Here is a 24,377-nt window from a genome sequence, read left to right as displayed (position 1 = left end):
AGCATGTTATGGGGATCACTTGGGCCTCTAGATATCTATACGCCTGTGTATTTAGATCATTTTGTAAACCTATGTTGATTTTAAGCAAAACTGTAACAATTGTGTTTTTCCCTATATCGTTTTTTACTAGTTTAATATAAAACTAAGGAAATGTTTTGTTCTGTGATATAACCAACAACCCTTTGATTCCATTATGTATAACTGCACATATCTATGTTTATGTTATCTTGTTGGTGATATTATTACCCATTTGCTTTATTTTCTCAATAAAGGTGAAAACAAATAAAAAAGATACAATAGCTATCCCTATAAGATTGTATACTTAGGGCTCTATTTATCAAGCCGCATATGCAACTTTAGAGTGCCTGTGTCGATAGTTAAAGGGATATTCCAGCCAAAATTGGAAATGCCATTGGTGCATTTATGTATTGAACAGAAGAAATTTTGTAATTAACATGCATTAGCAAAAATGCTTCTAATAAAAGCTATAGCTGTTTCAAAAGTGTATTTAAGTATGCACCGTGCACCAGCATTTTAAACACAGCACTTGCTCAGAGAGCCTAAGGTGCTTGTACCATCTGGTAATTACTCAATTTGTTAATTGCTAACATGATACAAGCCCTACTGATGGTCTGAGCAGCTGCATTATTTAACATGTGGGTGCAGTGACAATATCTAGCTATGCTTCACATACACGTGCAGAGAAAAATGCTAACACCAAAGCAGTGATAACTTTTACTAGAAGCATTTTTGCCAATACATGTATATTGCAAATATATATTTCTATTCAAAGATGTAATAAATCTTTGTGCATTTATATTTTGACTGGAATGTCCCTTTAAGAAGCAGCAGTCATCAGACCTCTGCTTCCTAACTGCTACGCCAGCTCTTAGCTGGCGGATTAAAATCACCCCAGCCAAATCCGACTGGGGTGATTGACAGCCCCAGCTCACGCATGATTGGCCTCACATGAGCAGGGGACGGCATTGCACAAGCATATTTTCACCCAAGAGCATATCCATAGATAACTAAAGTGTCAGTATGTTTACTTATGGATATATTATGCTTATGTTTCTTATTTATTCAGTACCACCTAGTATTGCAGGCACTTTTAAATACATAAAATATGGAGAGGGCTAATAACTGTAGGATAAAGTTCTAAAACAATTCAACATGTATTTAAAAACTACCTCAAAATCTTCAACTGGAATACAGATTACAGTATTTACTTATTGGATGTGCTGAAAATATCAAAATCCGTATGAATAAATAAAAAGATTCTCATTAATGTTTTATGAAGCCTTGGCTGGTTGACACATTAAACAGTCCTGAAGATTCACCAGAGCTGCCTCTCTTGCCTCTCCAAGTCCAGAATATTCTTTGAAATAATTCAAATTTAGCCATAACTCAATTATTTAGCCAATAGGCTGCAGAGAATAAGGAAGACATTATTGAGACTAGAGAGGCCTTTCTAGCATTAGTGAATCACACGTATAGGGGCATATTTATGAGTGTGCGAGCGGACATGATCCGATATTGCGGATCATGTCCGCTGCACATCGATAAATGCTGACAGCATAAGCTCTTAGCATTTATCATTGTACCAGCAGTTCTTGTGAACTGCTGGTGCAATGCCGCCCACTGCAGATTCGCGGCCGCTAGCATGAGGTGTCAATCAACCCAATCGTATTCGATCGGGTTGATTTCTGGCGATTTCTATCCTCGGCCTCAGAGCAGGCAGACAGGTTATGGAGCAGCGCTCTTTAGACATGGGGCATCAAGCTCCGTACTGAGCTTGATAAATATGCCCTATAGAGTTTAGATTATCCTGCGTCTGAAGATTATTCCATTCTCTATTTCAGCAAACACAAACCTGTACATATTAGGCAGAATCTGCATACACCACTACATGAAGAAAAAAATCTCTTGCAATGTAAACACTGTGCCCTTTTAAAATCAGAAATCATTTAAGAAGCTCTTTATATATGAACTAGTACAAGTTACTTACAGATCCCTTGTCTCCACTGTCTCCACCATCGCCCTGTTATAAAATAAAAAGAGCAAAGTCAGGCAACCATTTATTAAATATTTTAATGAAATAGTTCAGAAGTTAAAACATTAATAATAATAATAATAATAATAATAATAATAATAGCGGAAGTAAAATGAATATTGAAAATGCATTTTTTCTCTACAAAAGTCAAAATAAGACTTATATTATACTTAAATTGATAATTATGGGGTTAATTGCATAATTATAGTACATTTTAATTCTTAAACAATATGGGACAAAACCATTAAAAATGCAGCAAAGAAACACTGATCTTATATTGAATTTGTGCCCAACCTCTATATAGAGATATGTGCAATGATATATACAACAATAATAGCATTAAATATAGCATAGCACTTAACTGTATACAGAATGCTATATACAACAATAAAGAATTAAACCATTTGGCAGCATTCTTTCACAGGCATATAGATATTAGCCCTGTTTTAAAAATGACTAGCCTAGTTGTAAGTCTGAGGCACAGCTACCCTAAATAAAGTTAGCTTTGAATATAGACACCAGACAATATATACATCAATACAAATACAACAAAGTAGATTACAAACAATGGTGTTGACATTTTCCTTTTTATCCCTACTGCAAAATAACCTTTATTTATAAAGCAGGCTGCTGCACAAATTTAGATGTTGCATTACCTGCATTTTTTTTGGATGTGTGCCCACTCATTAAAGGGACAGTCTACACCAGAATATTTATTGTTTTAAAAGATAGATAATCCCTTTATTACCCACTCCCTAGTTTTGCATAACCAACCCTGTTATTTTAATACACTTTTTACCTCTGTGATTATCTTGTAGCTAAGTCTCTGCAAACTGCCCCTTATTTCACTTCTTTTGACAGACTTGCATTTTAGCCAATCAGTGTTGACTCATAAATAAATAAATGTGAGCACAATGTTAGCTATATGAAACACATGAACTAACACCCTCTAGTGGATAAAAACTGTCAAAATGCCCTGAGCTAAGAGGCAGCCTTCAAGGGCTTAGAAATTAGCATATGAACTTCCTAGATTTAGCTTTCAACTAAGAATGCCAAGAGAACAAAGCAACATTGGTGATAGAAGTAAATTGGAAAATTGTTTAAAATTACATGCCCTATCTGAATAATGAAAGTTTGTTTTGGACTAGACTGTCCCTTTAATTACATGCGGCTGGAGTCTGATTCTTCACAAAATAAACTAACTCGATGCATGTTGCTCATGAATAATAATCAAACACAGGTCTCTCAGCCGAAGTTCGAGGTAGGATTAGAGTTGCCAGTTGTCCTCCACAATAATACTGTTGATGAATGGCCAAGATGGTAGGTAGAGTCACACAATACCTCCCAAAAGAACTACCTTAGTTCCCACTCTTGATCCTCCCATGCATATATTTTACAACTGAGCAGTTATTTTACCCCTTGGCTGCCAGTAACATACAAATACCATTCATTGGAACTTTGGTTTTCCTGCTATCCTGACTGAGTTTATCTGTTTTTTTACCTGATACATTTTTTTCCCATATTTTTAATGGAATGCAAATAAAGAAGACTTTACTTTTTAAACAAGTTTCTGATTGGCAACTCTGTATCATTGGCACAGTTAAACATGTTTGATACTTCAAAATTATAAGATTAAATATATTGGACAAAATCCTCAGGAGCTGAAGCTCAGTGCGACCATTAAGATGACTGCCACAAGGAAGTACCCCTATTTATATGATTTTTAATGTGTACTCTGATCACAATTTTTATCTTATACATTAAATATACTTTTTGTACTGCTTACTTTATTTAGCACTATACAGTAATGTATTTGTCTCTCCTTTGCATACAGACATGTAGGTTACACCCATTAGCTGTCAAACACACACAGCTATCAAGGTAACATTTGTCTTAAAAGAATTATGAGAAAGAGCTTATAGCACTGTTAGGTCTTTTAAAGTAATCAAACTTGAGAACCAGGTCCTAAGTCAGACACAAACACCATTTCTTTAGAACTCATAGGCAGCCACTAGAAGGATGTGCTCAAACTAGAAGAATACAGCCACATCTTGCTGTATGTTACAATAAGAACCATGAATTATGCAAATGATATCTGACATACTCAGCAGCAAGGTGGTTAGACTTGTGCCACTGAAGATCAAGGGACTTAAGCATCTCATACTTTTACAGCTTAATTACTTGATGACAAGAATTCAAGAGACAACACTACTAAAGGGAGCTCTGGAAGTTCTGTTTGTTTAGCTATAATCCTGCCAAGGACACACAAACAGAGCCCAAGCAAACATATTTTCATAACAAGTGTCAGAAGGAAAATTTAAGGACATATATTTTTTACCTTTCAGATCATGGTAAAATCCACAAATTAACATGCCAGGATGTTATATATCCATTTAAAGGGACAGTAAACACCTTGACATTTTAATACATAAGGTTTATTTTTGCACAGTAACACAACTTTGAAATGTATTTTCATTATTTATTTTGCTCCTTGTTCATGTAATTTAACTCTGAAAATTGTGACTTTTCTAATTCTCAAAACTGATAAAGCCCACTGGAGACATCTTATGTCTAACCCTGCTATGTATCTTTCCCCAATTGGCTTTAACAGAAAACAACTGCATAACAATGTACTTTATACTAATATAATGAATGGGGCTAGTCTTGTTGTCTGCAGACTGAAGGCCAAACTTACTCCTTTTAAATAAAGCAAATGGTGCATGGAGTTTGGTTATTGAAAAATAATTGCAGAATTAGATGTTAATTTGTTTTGTAAATGTTTAGACTTGGCAGATATGTTATTATGGCAAAATAACAGAAATGCCTCGTGTTTACTGTCTTTTTAAGTGCATTGGGATTGTACACATTCTGCACACTCCTATTGTATAGACAGGATGTTATGGGCTGCTGCAGCAATGGTAGTTCTGCCCCTGCACACACAAACATATATACATTACATTTTACCTGGGTGGTCAGTAAAAGCAGCAGGGTGGTGCACCCATTAACAACATCATGGGGAAACAATAAATATATATATTTCTGCTGTTATTTTAATGCTAACATGTTGTTTTACTACTTTAATTCATTCTCTTTGAAAATAGATATAAATATACCTTTGCACCAACATTTCCCTTGGCCCCCTGCCGTCCTTTTTCACCCTACAAGAGAAACATTTTTGTGATAAGATAATTACACTTTTTCATTAAAATCAATTTTAATGCTGCATAAAATAACTTTGTTAATTAAAATGAAATAAAGTAAATAACAATTGCATATATTCCAAATCATTAGAAGAGCTGTAAGAATTTTTTATTCTAAGGTTTAAAATGTGAGGTCATTTCAATGTAATAGAAAATGGATTATTGTTTGGTGTTCCAGTAAATTAGAAAACATTTATTTTCTAATTTATTAGCCTTTACTTTGTTCAAACTGTCGGCTAGATTATGAGTTGTGCGTTAGGGTAAAAAAGGAGCGTTAAGAGGTCCTAACGCTGCTTTTTTAGGCCCGCTGGTATTACGAGTCTTGCAGGTTTAGGGTCACCGCACACTTCTTTGGCCTTACCGCAAAACGACTTACGTAAACTTAGTAAAGTCCTTTTTCTATGGGACTTCCATAGTGCTGATATTACGAGTCTGTCCTGGAAGGCCAAAACGTGAGCAGTACACCCTACCCTGTCAAGATCCCTAACGCATTTAAAAGTCAGTAGTTATGAGTTTTATGGTACAACGCCGTAACATAAAACTCATAACTAAAGTGCTAAAAAGTACACTTACACCCATAAACTACCTATTAACTCCTAAACCGAGGCCCTCAAGCATCGCAAACACTATAATTCCTTTTGTTAACCCCTAATCTGCCTCTCCGGACACCACCGCCCCCTACATTATATTTATGAACCCCTAATCTGCTGCCCCCAACATCGCCGACACCTACATTATATCTATTAACCCCTAATCTGCCTTCCCCAATGTCGCCGACACCTACATTATATTATTAACCCCTAATCTGCCACCACCAACGTCGCCGCCATAATATTAAAGTTATTAACCCCTAAACCTAAGTCTAACCCTAAACCTAACACCCCCTTACTTAAATATAATTTAAATAAAGCTAAATAAATATTCCTATTATTAGCTAAATTATCCCTATTTAAAACTAAATACTTACCTATAAAATAAACCCTAAGATAGCTACAATATAACTAATAGTTACATTGTATCTAGCTTAGGGTATATTTTTTTTTACAGGCAAGTTTGTATTTATTTTAACTAGGTAGAATAGTTATTAAATAGTTATTAACTATTTAATAACTACCTAGCTAAAATAAATACAAAAATACCTGTAAAATAAAACCTAACCTAAGTTACAATAACACCTAACACTACACTATAATTAAATAAACTAAATTAACAACAATTAGCTAAATTAAATTATATTAGCTAAAGTACAAAAAAAACAAAACACTAAATTACAGAAAATAATAAACAAATTACAGATATTTAAACTAATTACACCTAACCTAATAGCCCTATTAAAATAAAAAAGCCCCCACAAAATAAAAAAAAAGCCTAGCCTAAACTAAACTACCAATAGCCCTTAAAAGGGCCTTTTGCGGGGCATTGCCCCAAAGTAATAAGCTGTTTTTCCTGTAAAAAAATACAAACACCCCCCCAACAGTAAAACCTGGCAAAAGAGCTAACTGCCCTTTTAAGGGCAATGACCATCCAAATGCTCTTTTCAGGGCAATGGGGAGCTTAGTTTTTTTAGATAGTATTTTATTTAGGGGGTTGGTTGTGTGGGTGGTGGGTTTTACTGTTGGGGGGGTGATTGTATTTTTTTTACAGGATAAAGAGCTGATTACTTTGAGGCAATATTGGTAGTTTAGTTTAGGCTAGGGTTTTTTTTATTTTGGGGGGCTTTTTTATTTTAATAGGGCTATTAGATTAGGTGTAATTAGTTTAAATATCTGTAATTTGTTTATTATTTTCTGTAATTTAGTGGGGGGGGTTGTACTTTAGCTAATTTAATTTAGCTAATTGTTGTTAATTTAGTTAATTTATTTAATTATAGTGTAGTGTTAGGTGTTATTGTAACTTAGGTTAGGTTTTATTTTACAGGTACTTTTGTATTTATTTTAGCTAGGTAGTTATTAAATAGTTAATAACTATTTACTATTTAATAACTATTCTACCTAGTTAAAATAAATACAAACTTGCCTGTAAAATAAAAATAAACCCTAAGCTAGATACAATGTAACTATTAGTTATATTGTAGCTAGCTTAGGGTTTATTTTATAGGTATTTAGTTTTAAATAGGAATAATTTAGTTAATGATAGGAATATTTATTTAGATTTATTGTAATTATATTTAAGTTAGTGGGTGTTAGGTTTAGGGTTAGACTTAGGTTTAGAGGTTAATAGCTTTAATGTAGTGGCGGCGACGTTGGTGGCGGCAGATTAGGGGTTAATAATATAATGTAGGTGTCGGCGACATTGGTGAAGTCAGATTAGGGGTTAATAAATATAATGTAGGTGTCGGCGATGTTGGCGCAGCAGATTAGGGGTTAATACATATAATGTAGGTGGCAGCGGTGTACGGAGCGGCAGATTAGGGGTTAATAATATAATGCAGGTGTCGGCGATGTTGGGGCGGCAGATTAGGGGTTAATAAGTGTAAGATTAGGGGTGTTTAGACTCGGGATTCAGGTTAGGGTGTTAGGTGTAGACATACATTTTATTTCCCCATAGGAATCAATGGGGCTTTATTAAGGAGTTTTACGCTGCTTTTTTGAAGGTGTTAGACTTTTTTTCAGCCGGCTCTCCCCGTTGATTCCTATGGGGAAATCGTGCACGAGCACGTTACACCAGCTCACCGCTGACTTAAGCAGCGCTGGTATTGGAGTGCAGTAATGAGCAAAAGTTTGCTCAACGCTCACTTCTTGTCTTTTAATGACGGGTTTCTGAAAACTCGTAATACCAGCGTTGAAGTTAAGTGAGCGGTGAGGGAAAACTGCTCGTTAGCACCGCACAGCCTCTAATGCAAAACTCGTAATCTAGGTGTGTGTTTCTTAGCTATTTGCATGACTGTTTATATTTTTACATATGTTCAGTTCAGGTTTTAATACATATTTAAATGTTTACAATTGCTTAGTTCAAGTCTTAATAAACATTGTTTTCTGTATAATAAAAAAGCTAAAAATATAGCTAAAATCACAATTTTAAACTATGAAACTAGTACACAACTAACATACAATATTCCGAATGTTCCTTTATTTGATTTTAAAATTATTCAAAAATATATACAATGGATTATTGGGCCCTCAAACACTATAGGAAACTGTCTTCCATATTGAATTAATTAGCTGTCATATTTTCATCTTGCATTGATTTAATATAATTTGCTTTAATATGATATATATATATATATATATTCGTATTCTTTTTTCTTTTTTTGCATTTCTGACCAGAAATTCTAGTTTATAGTATAGTTTTTCAACATCAAATGGTGGATATGCAGCCAAACATGAAATGAATACAAAGCTGTCACATTTGTTATTATTTGTTAGTGATCCTACATTGACTTGGTGTACGTAAATTCCTTTTTCTTACACAAGTGCATGGGTGATTGTGTTCAGTTACTTTCAGTTGTTTTGTCTTTCTTTGCATCATAAAAGAACAAACACAGTAAAATATAAGCTTGTTAGGCAAAAGCATAAACAGCTGCAGAAATAAATAAACAATTTTCATAAATTTTATCATAAAAAATCTGCAAAGTTTATATAACAATCTAAATCCAGCATTAAATTCACAATACTTAGTTATAATGCCCACAAATGAAGCAGCAGATAAAGTCCTATAATTTATATGGTTTGCAGTTGAAGTGCTGGTCTGTCCTGGCAACTTGCTACAGTTCTGAGCCAGGTAGTGCAGAAGCTGAGCCAGGAAGTACACAAGCTTGGAAAGTAGTTCTTCAAAACAGTAGCACATTATATGGAAAGTGAATGCTGCTTTTGTAGAGTATTAATGTTTTTTTTATTCAGAATAGTAGCTTAATTTTCATCATCAGTATGAATTTTCCAAGATTGCTTGCAACATAATCAGCTACGTCACAAAGTAAGAATAATTATTAACTTATTTATTAATAAACAAGCCTGCAGCAAATCCATGTCTGAAAATCATTGTTTAGCTTGAGATTCCACAAAATGATGAATTCAGCAACATTGAGCATTAGAATATTGCACGGGTGATAACATATCCCCCTATAGAAGTAAAGAGAGCAAAAAAGTGGAGTAAAAAACCTAACACCCTACTTGTGCGCAAACTCGATAGCATATTCTCAAGTGCACTAACCTGACATGAAAATATCAATATTTCACATTCCAATGTTCTTCATATAGAAGTGAGGTTATATTTGTTCATTAATACATATTTATATACATGATGTTTTTTGCACAAATATATATTTATACCTATATGATTATATATAGGTATAGATATATACAGATATATATGAATATCTATTTATAAATACATAGAACATATTCTGCTATGTGCAGAATATTGGAATGTGAAATATTTACAGTAAATACATAGTATAACACTTTATCAAAATGAATATTGTATAAGTATGTTTTTAGGTTTTCATCTAATTAACTGCTCCAATGCATTTATTTATATATATATATTGATTTGGTGAAGTATGTGGTAAGGGCAACTAGTTTTGCCTTGACACACAACTATTTCCGTTTTGGGGAGCAATACTATCTCCAGAGATGTGGGACAGCTATGGGGGCCAAATTTGCGCCCTCATATGCCAACATCTTTATGGGTTGGTGGGAGCTGTCCCACATCTATGGAGATAGGAATACACACAGACACAGTATCGCCTTTTATAGGCGGTACATTGACGATCTGCTCCTCATATGGCAGGGATCTGAGGATTCTTTGTCTGAATTCGTAGGTCTTCTAAATTCCAACGATGTTGGCCTGAGTTTTACATTTGAGACGAATTCTAGAATCATTAACTACTTAGACCTTACTTTGACTGCAGGGGATGATGGAAAGATTATAAGCAATATGTATAGGAAACCTATATCGAAAAACACATTGCTACATGCAAAGAGCTGCCACCCCGCACATGTCCCTATGGCAGTAGCCAAGGGACAGCTCATAAGGGTCAAACGGAACTGCAGCAATAGCGATCACTATAAAGTCCAAAGTAGAGACATGCAAAAAAGACTCAGAGAAAGAGGATACCCTGGGCATCTGGTAGATAGAGCTCAGAGACAGGTCGACCTTTTGGATCGGCAGTCCCTTTTAAATAGATCCAATTGTACCAAGACTGGTGTGGACATTAATACCCCACACAAAGTAACATTTGTGACGGATTTCAGTACTGACTTCAGAGAAATATGTAAGATTGTCAAAAAACATTTCAGTCTACTTTCTGCAGATGACAGCCTTGTTAGTTGTGTAGAGGGAGGCTTACGTTGCTCCTATAGGAAGAACAGAACTTTGGGCAATATACTGGCCCCCTCAGAAGTTTTAACTAAGAAACCAGACAGACAAAGCTCTTGGCTGCAACATAGGGGGATGTACAGGTGCGGCAAAACGAGATGTAGACCTTGTGAGTTTATCATTATTTCTGATGATTTTAGGTCAGAGGTCACTGGAGAGATTTTTAAGATATCATCTTGCCTAAACTGTACATCTTCCTATGTTATCTATTTACTTTACTGTATAGAGTGCCATCTACAGTATGTAGGACTCACCACCACGGATGTAAACACTAGAATCAGGAACCACCTTTCTACAATCAAACTGGGCGAAGCTAGTACCCCCTTGGTTAAGCATTTTTGGAATTTTCACAACAAAAGTAATGCCACATTCAGATGGCAGGCTATTGAACATGTCAAGGCACCACCTAGAGGAGGTGACAGGAATCAACTGCTAGGCAAGCGTGAGATGTTTTGGATTTTTAAATTGCGTACTAGAGTACCAGAGGGTTTAAACTCTGAATATGATTTGATTAATTATTGGAAATAATCCATATTACCTCACACGCTTGCCAAGCATTTTCCTGATGTTTTATACCCTTAACGCTTCCTCTCTATTTTAATTACATCCCTTTAAGATAGGGCACTTTTTATTCCATCTCTTTCACACATATCTTAGTGCAGTGTATTTGTACTGTTTTTTACATCTTACACCACACTACACTCATCTAGTGGTATCTACTGAGTATATTAGATTAGTGCAGTTGTATTTTCAATTACTCCATTTCCCTATATGGGTCACTGCTACCCGTGTACATTGATACGCATTTGAGGTCTTACACTCATATCAGATAGGGTTTTTATGCTAAATACAATGGCGAAATACAACAGGGCTATAGTATAGCACAGCTATCTTTTTTCTTGTGTTTGAGTTGTAGTCATTTCAGCAGGCCACATTTAGCTAGCTGTATATTGTTTTAGCGACATAACACGTTTTTATCTATGTATACATATATTATAGGCATGTTTAGAGATATACCTTCATCTTCTCCATATATACATGTATGCTTTTGTATGTAAGATTATATATTAGTTTAACTATATTGCTATATGCTAGATGGCCTGTGCACTTTTGGTAGGTGTTTTACTTTTTCTACATTTGTATATATTTTTCTACATTCGTATATATTTGATCTATGAGAGTATTTCATGCCCCAAATGTTTGCCTTCAATCATTCATTCATTTGTTCATTTGTTTATTTCCTCTTTATTTCCTCTTTATTGTTTGCAGTACACACTCTGGTGTTTATATCTTATATCTTGTAATGTGCTATGTGAGTGTACATACATATGTACTAACATGTCAGGGTGTATTAGTTCTTTCACTCTTTTACGTTTTATGACCAACAGTGTACCTATTCTATTGGTCTTAATTTTGTCCAATGAGTGTTGATTTTGTCTTTTAAATAGCCAGCACACCAGTTTCCAATTAGCTATGATTACGGTTTTTACCGAAACATGTTAGCGGAATAACTTTGGTAACACTGTTATGCTGGATCCCCCCTTTTTTCTCATTGCATTTTTATCCCAAGTGGAACTTAATAAAGACATTGGTTTTTAACTGCAGCCTGGATATCAGTTTTTTCGCTTGATATATATATATATATATATATATATATATATATATATATATATATATATATATATATATATATATATATATATATATATATATATATATGTCTTATGTGTACATATGTATGTATGTGTTTATATGTTTATAAACACATATATACACATATAAATACATCTGTACACAGCACATATAAACATATTTAGACATGTGTATGTATGTATGTATGTATGTATCTCTATGTTAAAGCCCTTTGCAGCATATGAGCTTTTATAACTTTTTTGTACAATTTTTTTAAATATTTTTATTAGATGTTATTATGAGTGTAATTGTACTTTGTAATGTATTTTTGATGTGTTTTGAACACTTTTTTGTTTTGCGAAATAGTTAACCATAGCTCTGAGGACAAGTTATCCTGATGTGTGTTAACTTAAATTGCGCTGAAGTAATCACGTTTACTTTCAACTTGTACTACGAGCAGTAAACCAACGCAAGCTAACACCCGTGATAAAAAAAACCTTTTCGCTTGTGTGTAACTGCTTGAGATCCACTTGTAATCTAGCCCTAAATCATTAATATATCACTGTGGTTTTTAGTTAGTTTATTTATTTAGTAAAACAATAAATAAATCGGCTAAACTAGTTTTTAAAATATGGAGTGGCCAACTCTTCAGCGATCCACAGCTCCTAGGCTTACCAACTGAAAAAAAAAACTTTAAGATGGTTTGCATTGTGTTTATGGATTAACTGAAATAACATGAAATTCAAATAATTCTTGTATGCACATGTACACAACCACTGGGGTTTAATACATTTATTTTATGGAGACTGACATTTGTGTAAAAATATGATTGTGGATTTACCTTTACACCATCATCTCCAGTGTGCCCTTGTGACCCCTGTTAAAAATGGAAAAAATATATTATGAAATACATTTTAGCAAAAATATAAGAAAAACATCCATACTGCCATAACAATTGATTTATATATATATATAATTTTGGTTTAATTCTACATTATTTCTGTTGGGATATTTATTTAACGGTATAACAACTGATTATATTTACTAGAGCAGGGTGTTACATAAAATGGCTGGCATGCAATGTACAGGCCAATACTAAAAGCTTCTAGTCGTTTTTAACTTGCCTTTGGTCCTTTGACTCCTTGAGGTCCTGGTTTTCCAGGTATCCCGGAATCCCCCCTTGCACCCTTTGGTCCCTGTAATAGTGAACAAATAAAAACCTATATAATAATGTGACATAGCACCAAAAAAATCTAATGTAATATTTACAAATATGTTAAGGGTGATGGCAGGAATAAAGTTGTGTACTCATTGCTTAATTTGCCTAAAGGGATATGGCTGCACCTCAGTGACGAGGCCCATACTAGGCCGAAATGTACATCTGGGGTTTGCCATGTCTCTCATATAGAGAGGGATTGCTTGGTATTTAGTGAAATTCTTAAACGGCAGATTTTGCTAAACTTCTCCAAGGGGCATTCCCTGCATTTCTGTATGAAAAGGAGGGACAAGCCCAGTGCAATATAGTTCTGCTGCATTTACACTTTGTGCTTTGTATTTTATATTACTTTATACTTCAGATTAAAGGGACACTGAACCCAAAAAATTTCTTTTGTAATTCAGATAGAGTGTGCAATTTTAAGCAACTTTCTAATTTACTCCTATTATCAATTTTTCTTAGTTCTCTTGCTATCTTTATTTGAAAAAGAAGGCATCTAAGCTTTTTTTTTGGGGTTCAGAACTCCGGACAGCACTTTTTTTTATTGGTGGATGAATTTATCCACCAATCAGCAAGGACAACCCAGGTTGCTCACCAAAAATGGGCCGGCATCTAAACTTACATTCTTGCATTTCAAATAAAGATACCAAGAGAATGAAGAACATTTGATAATAGGAGTAAATTAGAAAGTTGCTTAAAATTTCATGCTCAATCTGAATCACGAAATAATTTTTTGGGTACAGTGTCCCTTTAAGTTAAATTACATTTAAATTTTTCACTTTTTATATTGTATTTTATTTTGTAAACAGCAGTGTATTAAGGATTGGGCTTTTACAAATTCTTATTATGCTTTCACGTTTTCTGTGTAACTTTAACAAATTAGTATCATACTTCATCATATTTATGTGTATATTTTACAAATTACATTGCACTTTGTATTTCTTCTATTTAAAATAAAACTACAAAACTGACAGCTTTAATTTCCCAGAGAGCTTCATTACTTTTTATGGGCCCGATAAGCAAAGATTCTCTAGATTGGAGAGAAATTATAGTGCAGCCTTTACAGGGGCTGACCTCTCTGAATTCTACAAGAAAAAGGGAGGAACATGGAAGTCCCACAGAGATGAGAGATGCCTTCCATAGAAAGTAACAAAGCAATACAAAATATCACAGTGGAGATAGAAGATAACTAAGCAACACCTGGGGTTGATTATAAATGTTCAGTTTGCATCAATTACAAATTAAATTGAAATGTTCTCAATACAATTTAACTTGGTTTTGCCAATAGTTTGGTATATATTACTGTTCTGAAAGTTTAATAAGTGTATTGGGAACTTTGAGCAAACTTCACCTGCATACAGCAGGTGAGAAACATCAGTTAGACCAGCTTGTTTTAATTGCTTACAGCATTTCACAAGACTTGTGAGAGTGCTTCAGACATTCCCTGGGAACTTCCTTGTTCAGCCCAGGGAATCCCCTATCCCTCCAACTTTCTAAAGTTGTATTCTATTTTACAATAGAGATAATACAGTAAATTGTAAAAGATATACAGAAATATAAAAAGTAAAATCCTAATTTGTTAAAGTATCACAGAAACATTCAAATTACAATCTGAGTTTGTAAAATCACTGCTGATTTTATTCTTCTATTTAAAATAAAACTAAAAAACTGACAGCTTCAATTTCTCAGAGATCTTCATTACTTTCTATGGGCCCAATAAGCAAAGATTCTCTAGATTGGAGAGAAATTATAGTGCAGACATTACCGGGGCTGACCTCACTGAATTCTACAAGAAAAGGGCAGAACATGGAAGTCCCAAAGAAATGAGAGATGCCTTGCATAAAAAGAAATGAAGTTTTCTGGGATACAAAATTTCACATAAAGGCTCAGTTTGTATCAATTACAAATTAAATTGAAATGTTTTTACTATAATTAACTTGCTTTTACCAATAGTTTGGTAGATATTACCGTTCTTTCAGTTCAATAAGTGTATTGGGAACTTTGAGCAAACTTCATCTGCATACAGCAGGTGAGAAAAATCAGTGAGACCAGCTTGTTTAAAATGCTTACAGCATTTTACAAGACTTGTGAAAGTGCTTCAGATATTCCCTGGGAACTTCCCTGTTCAGCCCAGGGAATCCCCTATCTCTCCAACTTTCTGAAGCTGTGTTTTATTTTACAATAGAGAAAATACAGTAAATTGTAAAAGATATACAGAAATATAAAAAATTAAAATCCTAATTTGTTAATTACCACAGAAACTTTCAAATCACAATCAGAGTTTGTAAAAATCACTGCTGATTTTTTTTCTTCTATTTAAAATAAAACTGACAGCTTCAATTTCTTAGAGAGCTTCATTACTTTCTATGGGCCCGATAAGCAAAGATTCTCTAGATTAAAGAGAAATTATAGTGCAGACTTCACAGGGGCTGGCCTCACTGAATTCTACAAGAAGAAAGGTGGAACATGGGAGTCCCAGAGAAATGATAGATGCCTTCCATAGAAAGTAATAAAGCTCTCTGGGATACAACATTTTACAGGGAGATAGAAGGTAACCGAGGAACACCTGGGGCTAATATAAAGACTCAGTTTGCATCAATTACAAATTAAATTAAAATGTTTTCACTTCAATTAACTTGCTTTTGCCAATTAGTATATATTACCGTTCTGTCAGTTTAATAAGTGTATTGGGAACTTTGAGCAAACTTCACCTGCATACAGCAGATGAGAAAAATCAGTGAGGCCAGCTTGTTTAAAATGCTTAAATCATTTCACAAGACTTGTGGGAGTACTTCATACATTCCCTGGGAACTTCCCTGAAGCTGTGTTTTATTTTACAATAGAGAAAATACGGTAAATTGTAAAAGATACACAGAAATATAAAAAGTATGATCTTACGGCTAGATTACGAGTCTTGCGTTATGAGTAAAAAAGCAGCATTAAGCCGCATAACACTGCTTTGTCACTACCACTGGTATTATGAGTCTTGCAGATTTAGGGGCACCGCACACTTTTTTGGCCTTACCACAAATCAACTTACGCAAATTGCGTATAGTCTTTTTTCAATGGGACTTCCATAGCAATACAAGCTTGTCCTGGGAGGTCAAAAAGTGAGCGGTACACCCTATCCCGTCAAGATTCGTACCGCATTCTAAAGTCAGTAGTTATGAGTTTTACGGTACAAAACTGTAGCATAAAACTCATAACTAAAGTGCTAAAAAGTACACTAACACCCATAAACTACCTATTAACCCCTAAACCGATGCCCTCCCGCATCGCAAACACTAAAATAAAATTATTAACCCCTAATCTGCCGCTCCGGACATCGCCGCCACTATAATAAACATATTAACCCCTAAACCGCCGCACTCCCGCCTCACAAACACTAGTTAAATATTATTAACCCCTAATCTGCCACCCCTAACATCGCCGCCACCTACCTACATTTATTAACCCCTAATCTTCCGCCGCCAGCGTCGCCGCCACTATATTAAATTTATTAAATTTATCTAACCCTAACACCCCCTAACTTAAATATAATTAAAATAAATCTAAAGAAAACCTACTATTAACAACTAAATAATTCCTATTTAAAACTAAATACTTACCTGTACAGTTACATTGTAGCTATCTTAGGGTTTATTTTTATTTTACAGGAAAGTTTGTATTTATTTTAACTAGGTAGAATAGTTACTAAATAGTTATTAACTATTTAATAACTGCCTCGCTAAAATAAATACAAATTGACCTGTAAAATAAAACCTAACCTGTCTTACAATAAAACCTAACCTAACCCTACAATTAACCTTTTAACGCCGTTATGCCGTTCTATTCCGTCATATTTACACTGGGCTTTAAAGCCGTTATGACGGAATAGAACGTCATATCAAACGGCTGTCCTGAAGCCTTCTGCGCTTCAAGGACTTGATCGCGGTCTGGAGGGCGTTCCTAGGGTTGTAGGGACGCCCCCCAGATGCGATCCAATAATTGAAATCTCGCGATCGTATGCACGATCGCGTAGTTTCAATTTGTCTACATCGGAACAGGTGTTCCGATGTAGACACTTTAACCCTGTCACGAAAGGGTTAAATAAATTCCCTAAATTAAATACAATTAACTAAATTGAATACGATTAGCTAAATTAAATTAAAAAAAACACTAAATTACAGAAAATAAAAAACAAATTACAAGATCTTTAAACTAATTACACCTAATCTAATAGCCCTATCAAAATAAAAAAGCCCACCCAAAATAAAAAAAACTCTAGCCTAAACTAAACTACCAATAGCCCTTAAAAGGGCCTTTTGTGAGGCATTGCCCCAAAGAAATCAGCTCTTTTACCTGTCAAAAAAAATACAAACAACCCCCAACAGTAAAACCCACCACCCACACAACCAACCCCCCAAATAAAACCCTAACTAAAAAAACCTAAGCTCCCCATTGCCCTGAAAAGGGCATTTGGATGGGCATTGTCCTTAAAAGGGCATTTAGCTCTATTGCAGCCCAAACCCCAAATCTAAAAATAAAAACCACCCAATAAACTTTTAAAAAATCCTAACACTAACCCCTGAAGATCCATTTACAGTTTTGAACAGCCGACATCCATCCTCAACAAAGCCATCGATCGCGGAGCATCCTCTTTAATCGACGGCTTCTTCTATAATGAAGGTTCCTTTAAATGACGTCATCCAAGATGGCGTCCCTTAGATTCCGATTGGCTAAATCAGCCAATCGGAATTAAGGTTGAAAAAATCCTATTGGCTGATGCAATCAGCCAATAGGATTGAGCTCGCATTCTATTGGCTGATTGGAAAAGCCAATAGAATGCGAGCTCAATCCTATTGGCTGATTGGATCAGCCAATAGGATAGAATTCTATCAGCCAATCGGAATCTAAGGGACGCCATCTTGGATGACATAATTTAAAGGAACCTTCATTGTAGAAGAAGCCCTCTATTGATATTGAGCCATCGATCGCGGAGCATCCTCTTTAATCGACGGCTTCTTCTATAATGAAGGTTCCTTTAAATGACGTCATCCAAGATGGCGTCCCTTAGATTCCGATTGGCTAAATCAGCCAATCGGAATTAAGGTTGAAAAAATACTATTGGCTGATGCAATCAGCCAATAGGATTGAGCTCACATTCTATTGGCTGATTGGAACAGCCAATAGAATGCAAGCTCAATCCTATTGGCTGATTGGATCAGCCAATAGGATAGAATTCTATCAGCCAATCGGAATCTAAGGGACGCCATCTTGGATGACATAATTTAAAGGAACCTTCATTGTAGAAGAAGCCGTCTATTGAAGAGGATGCTCCGTGCCGTATGTCTTGAAGATGGAGCCGCTCCACGTCGGAAGGATGAAGATAGAAGATCTTCTGCCGGCTTCGTCAAGGACATCTTGCCGCTTGGATGAAGACTTCTCCCAGCTTCGTTGAGGATGGATGTCGGCTCTTCAAAACTGTAAGTGGATCTTCAGGGGTTAGTGTTAGGATTTTTTAAGGGTTTATTGGGTGGGTTTTAGTTTTAGATTAGAGTTTGGGCAGCAATAGAGCTAAATGCTCTTTTAAGGGCAATGCCCATCCAAATGCCCTTTTCAGGGCAATGGGGAGCTTAGGTTTTTTAGTTAGGGTGTTATTTGGGGGGTTCGGTTGTGTGGGTGGTGGGTTTTACTGTTGGGGGGTTGTTTGTATTTTTTTTGACAAGTAAAAGAGCTGATTTCTTTGGGGCAATGCCAAACAAAAGGCCCTTTTAAGGGCTATTGGTAGTTTAATTTAGGCTTGTTTTTTTATTTTGGGTGGGCTTTTTTTATTTTGATAGGGCTATTAGATTAGGTGTAATTAGTTTAAAGATCTTGTAATTTGTTTTTTATTTTCTGTAATTTAGTGTTTGTTTTTTTGTAATTGAGCTAATTGTATTGAATTTAGTTAATTGTATTTAATTTAGGGCATTTATTTAATTGTAGGGTTAGGTTAGGTGTTAGTGTAAGACAGGTTAGGTTTTATTTTTCAGGTCAATTTGTATTTATTTTAGCTAGGTATTTATTAAATAGTTAATAACTATTTAGTAACTATTCTACCTAGTTAAAATAAATACAAACTTGCCTGTAAATAAAAATAAACCCTAAGCTAGATACAATGTAACTATTAGTTATATTGTAGCTAGCTTAGGGTTTATTTTACAGGTAAGTATTTAGTTTTAAATAGGAATGATTTAGTTATTAATAGTAGGTTTGATTTAGATTTAATTTAATTATATTTAAGTTAGGGGGTGTAAGGGTTAGGGTTAGACTTAGATTTAGGGGTTAATAAATATAGTATAGTGGCGGCGACGTTGGGGGTGGCAGATTAGGGTTAATAAGTGTTAGATTAGGGGTGTTTAGACTCAGGGTTTATGTTAGGGTGTTACGTGTAAACATAAATTTAGTTTCCCCATAGGAATCAATGGGGCTGCGTTACGGAGCTTTACGCTGCTTTTTTGCAGGTGTTAGACTTTTTTTCAGACAGCTCTCCCCATTGATGTATATGGGGAAATCGTGCACAAGCACGTTAAACCAGTTCACCGCTGACTTAAGCAGCGCTGGTATAGGAGTGCGGTATGCAGCTCAATTTTGCTCTAGGCTCACTTCTTGCCTAATAACGCCGGATTTATGAAAACCTGTAATACCAGCGCTGTAGGTAAGTGAGCAGTGACAATAACGTGCAAGTTAGTACCGCACCCCTCATAACGCAAAACTCGCAATCTAGCCGTTAATTTGTTAAAGTACCACAGAAACTTTCAAATCTTAATTAAAGTTTGTAAAATCACTGCTGAATTTAAATAAAAATGTATTAAGATATCAAATAAAAAATGCAAAGCTTAAATGTAATAATATTGAAAAGACCCAATCTGAAGTGTAAAGTAATATAAAATAAATGCACAAAGTGTTAGTGTAAATAAACTCTTATATCCTGCTGCAGTGCTATATTGCACTGGGTTTGTCTAACCTACAGAAATATAAATTAGAAAGAGCTCACAGTGCTGGAGATTACACCCTTTTTCTTTGAGCATTCAGTGAGTTCATCCCTTGTGAAGCCTGCACTACAATTTTTCTACAAGCAGCAGAATCTTTGATCATCAGGCCCTCAGTCTTTATAAAGTAATGGGAATGCTGTAACCTAGGCTGTATGAAGCCTATTGTCTTATCACCTTTGCAGAGGATAATTAGGTATAGTTATAAAGCAGTTACTAAAGTAACAAATTTCACAGTGTTTAATCTGCCATCAAGTTCAATAGAACATTTTTATTTCTTCAGATTTTGAGCTTGACGTGGGTTTCCTTTTCTTCCTTTTAGGTCTGGGATTGTCCACAACTGCTGTAGACATTTTTGGATTTTTTTGGTGATTGCGTTTATGTTTTAATATATATAAAATATATACATGTATGAAACATACCACGGTGCCTTCAATTCCTGATGGGCCTTGTGGTCCTGGATCTCCTTTGTCTCCCTACAAATGCAAGATATGGTATTCATTCAACAGCTGTTTAACATATCATAAAAGGTACTACAGAGGACTCTTATTATTTGTTAATCTAATGCCAACTCTTCCATTCCTTCACGTTGCCAATTATTTTGCTATCTCTTTATTATTTATTAATGTACATACCTTGTATGTCTATGTATTGCTATTATATGGGTACACATGAAGATGTTTATGTATTTATTACTATTATTTGGGTACACTCATACAGAACAATGGTACATTAGAGATTTAATATGCAAATCATCCTAAATATGATTATCTCTAGTATTTTATTAGTGGCATCTAGGGTATATTTGTCCATTTATTCACTTGTGCAGCTATTTTAATGAGTTATTGTTATTATATTTAGCTGAAGTTTTGCAACTTGCTGTATATATTATTCTAAGTGCCGTGCACACAATAGATAGAGGACGACTTGGACAGTATTTGTGTGATCATTTCTAACATGGAGAAATCATGCACAGAAAGACTTCATGTATTTTTAGAGGTACATAAAATAGACCTTGAGTCAATTCAATAGTTTACAGAAAGGATTTTGACAAAATACAGTGTTATCTCATAGGGGTTCACAGAAGATCACTGAAAATGAACAATGGTCCAAAAACAGATATCCATAGTCATGAGCAGTACATGGCTAGACACTTCATAATTTCCTGACATCACAATAGTTCAAGACATCAATCTGCTAATTGACTTAGCTCTGCTTATACATATATGGCCAGGAGACTTCCCATTTTGTTTTAAAAAAAAAAGAAAAAAAAACATCATAATCAGTGCAAGAGCTCTATTTATTATTTATTGAGTTGTTACAGATATGTAAGTGCATATAGACCCTCATGTATATGTGGCTATAACTTCAGCATTGCTGCTCTAACAAAAAATACCTTTAATCCTATTTTTCCAATGTCACCTTCTCTCCCTTGTACACCAACAAATCCCTGTAATTTAATAATAAAAACAGAAGAAATCTTTAGAAAATGTCATTAATAAATAATTAAAGGACATGCATTTTCTATACACTTACATCTTTTCCATGGTCACCTCTGTTTCCTGGGATACCAGACAAGCCTTCAATGCCCTATAATCAGAAACATGATATTTTCACTTTTAATTTCTCTTCATTGCAATGTCTATCCAATCAGATATTCAATAACAAGCATCACTCTCAATAGGTCTGCTTAAAAGTAGTTTCTGCTATGTGGTCATCTCGATTTGGGACAGTTCATGCTACACTGCAACTATTAGACAACTAAGAGGAAACATTGTATTACGTTTAAATTAGTATTGCTGATATATCCAAATGTATTTGAGGTCATAGTACAGGAGATAATATAATTAGTGTTAAAATCTGTAAATCCAATAAACTGTAATTCATAAGAGTTAAAAAGTTAATTTGTGCAATTGTTAAAAGTTAATGTGTATGCTAAAGTCAAGTACTAATAAATGACTCAAAATAATTTAATAAGATTATAAAATTGTGATTTAAAGGACCAGTAAATACAGTAGATTTGCATAATCAACAAATCCTATATAATAAAAGGCCAGGTGTGTTTGTCCGAAGCCGTTATGCGCAGTAGAGACTGCGTGAGTACAATCATACCTGGCTGTTGACACTGTAACGAAGGATCAGAGAGCAGAGAGGATAGACGGGAGTGGGTGTGATGGGGGCGTGGCTGGGTATGAGCGCTCGTGGTGGGGGCATGACCCGGGTGGAAGTGGGCGTGGCAGGGGTGTGGTCAGACGGGAGCTGGCGTGGTGGGCATGGACAGACGGAAAAGGGCATGAAAAGGCTGGAGTGCGTGCGGGTGGGACTGCTGCACTGCAGAAAATGGCCCGTGTACACTGGCTTTACGACTAGTATGTTATAAAAGACAATGCAATAGCCCAGAGAGGCCTATCTATCAAGCTCCGAATGGAGCTTGAGGCCCTGTGTTTCTGGTGAGCCTGCAGGCTCGCCAGAAACACCAGTTATGAAGCAGCGGTCTAAAGACCGCTGCTCCATAACCCTGTCCGCCTGCTCTGATGAGGCGGACAGGAATCGCCGGAATTCAACCCGATCGAGTACGATCAGGTTGATTGACACCCCCCGTCTGCAGGGGGTGGTGTTGCACCAGCAGCTCACAAGAGCTGCTGGTGCAATGCTGAATACGGAGAGCGTATTGCTCTCCGCATTCAGCGATGTCTGTCGGACCTGATCCGCACAGACATATGATAAATAGGCCTCTTAGGGGCCTATTTATCAACCCATCAACTGTGCTGCATTCGCCGGATTGGATCAGCCAATAGGATGAAAGCTCAATCCTATTGGCTGATTGCAACAGCCAATAGGATTTTTTTAACCTTAATTTTGATTGGCTGATAGAATTCTATCAGTCAATCGGAATGTAAGGGACGCCATCTTGGATGACGTCATTTAAAGGAACCTTCATTCCGAAGAAGACGTTGTAAGAAGAGGATGCTCTCCGTCGGATATCTGGAAGATGGAGCCGCTCCGCGCCGGATGGATGAAGATAGAAGATGTCGTCTGGGTGAAGACTTCTGTGGGCTTGGATGAAGACTTCGGCCGCTTGGATGAAGACTTCTGCCGGCTTCTTGGAGGATGGATGTCAGATCTTCAAAACTGTAAGTCGATCTTCAGGGGTTAGTGTTAGGATTTGTTAAGGGTGTATTGGGTGGGTTTTAGTTTTAGATTAGGGTTTGGGCTGCATTAGAGCTAAATGCCTTTTTAAGGGCAATGCCCATCCAAATACCCTTTTCAGGGCAATGGGGAGCTTAGGTTTTTTTAGTTAGGTTTTTATTTGGGGGGTTGGTTGTGTGGGTGGTGGGTTTTACTGTTGGGGGGTATTTGTATTTTTTATTTTTTTTACAGGTAAAAGAGCTGATTTCTTTGGGGCAATTCCCAGCAAAAGGCCCTTTTAAGGGCTATTTGTAGTTTATTGAAGGCTAGGGTTTTTTTATTTTGGGGGGGCTTTTTTATTTTCATAGGGCCCTTAGATTAGGTGTAATTAGTTTAAATCTTTGATAATTTCTTTTTTATTTTTTGTAACTTAGTGTTTATTTTTTTGTGTAACTTAGTGTTTGTTATTTTTTGTAACTTAGTTGTTAGTTTTTTGTAACTTAGTAATTTTTTAGTGTAGATTTAAATTATTTGAGTAGGGTTAGGTGTTTAAATATATAATATAGTTAATTTAGGCCTAGATTTAGAGTTGGGCGGTAGCCGTCAAAACCAGCGTTAGAGGCTCCTAACGCTAGTTTTTACCGCCCTCTGATATTTGGAGCCAGTCATTAAAGGGTCTAACGCTCACTTTCCAGCCGCAACTTTTCCATACCGCAGATCCCCTTACGTCAATTGCGTATCCTATCTTTTCAATGGGATCTTTCTAACGCCGGTATTTAGAGTCGTGTCTGAAGTGAGCGTTAGAAATCTAACGACAA

At 35.5% G+C, this 24,377-nt stretch overlaps 1 protein-coding gene across 1 annotated transcript in view; it reads right to left on the bottom strand.

Annotated features, from left to right (window-relative positions):
• Positions 1-24,377, bottom strand: part of LOC128661599 (collagen alpha-1(IX) chain-like) — a 130,500-nt gene that overhangs the window by 30,673 nt on the left and 75,450 nt on the right. Inside the window, exons 17-23 of the mRNA XM_053715835.1 lie at positions 21,967-22,020; positions 21,827-21,880; positions 20,853-20,906; positions 13,326-13,397; positions 13,043-13,078; positions 5,167-5,211; positions 2,009-2,041 (exon numbers count right to left, since the gene is read on the bottom strand). Coding sequence (XP_053571810.1) covers positions 2,009-2,041; positions 5,167-5,211; positions 13,043-13,078; positions 13,326-13,397; positions 20,853-20,906; positions 21,827-21,880; positions 21,967-22,020 — 348 coding nt within the window. The remainder of the gene's footprint in view (positions 1-2,008; positions 2,042-5,166; positions 5,212-13,042; positions 13,079-13,325; positions 13,398-20,852; positions 20,907-21,826; positions 21,881-21,966; positions 22,021-24,377) is intronic.

This window comes from Bombina bombina, chromosome 5, assembly GCF_027579735.1.
Source record: "Bombina bombina isolate aBomBom1 chromosome 5, aBomBom1.pri, whole genome shotgun sequence".
In the NCBI taxonomy this organism is placed as follows: domain Eukaryota; kingdom Metazoa; phylum Chordata; class Amphibia; order Anura; family Bombinatoridae; genus Bombina; species Bombina bombina.
The sequence above is the reverse complement of the archived record's forward strand: the minus strand, read 5'-3'. Positions and strand labels throughout refer to the sequence as shown.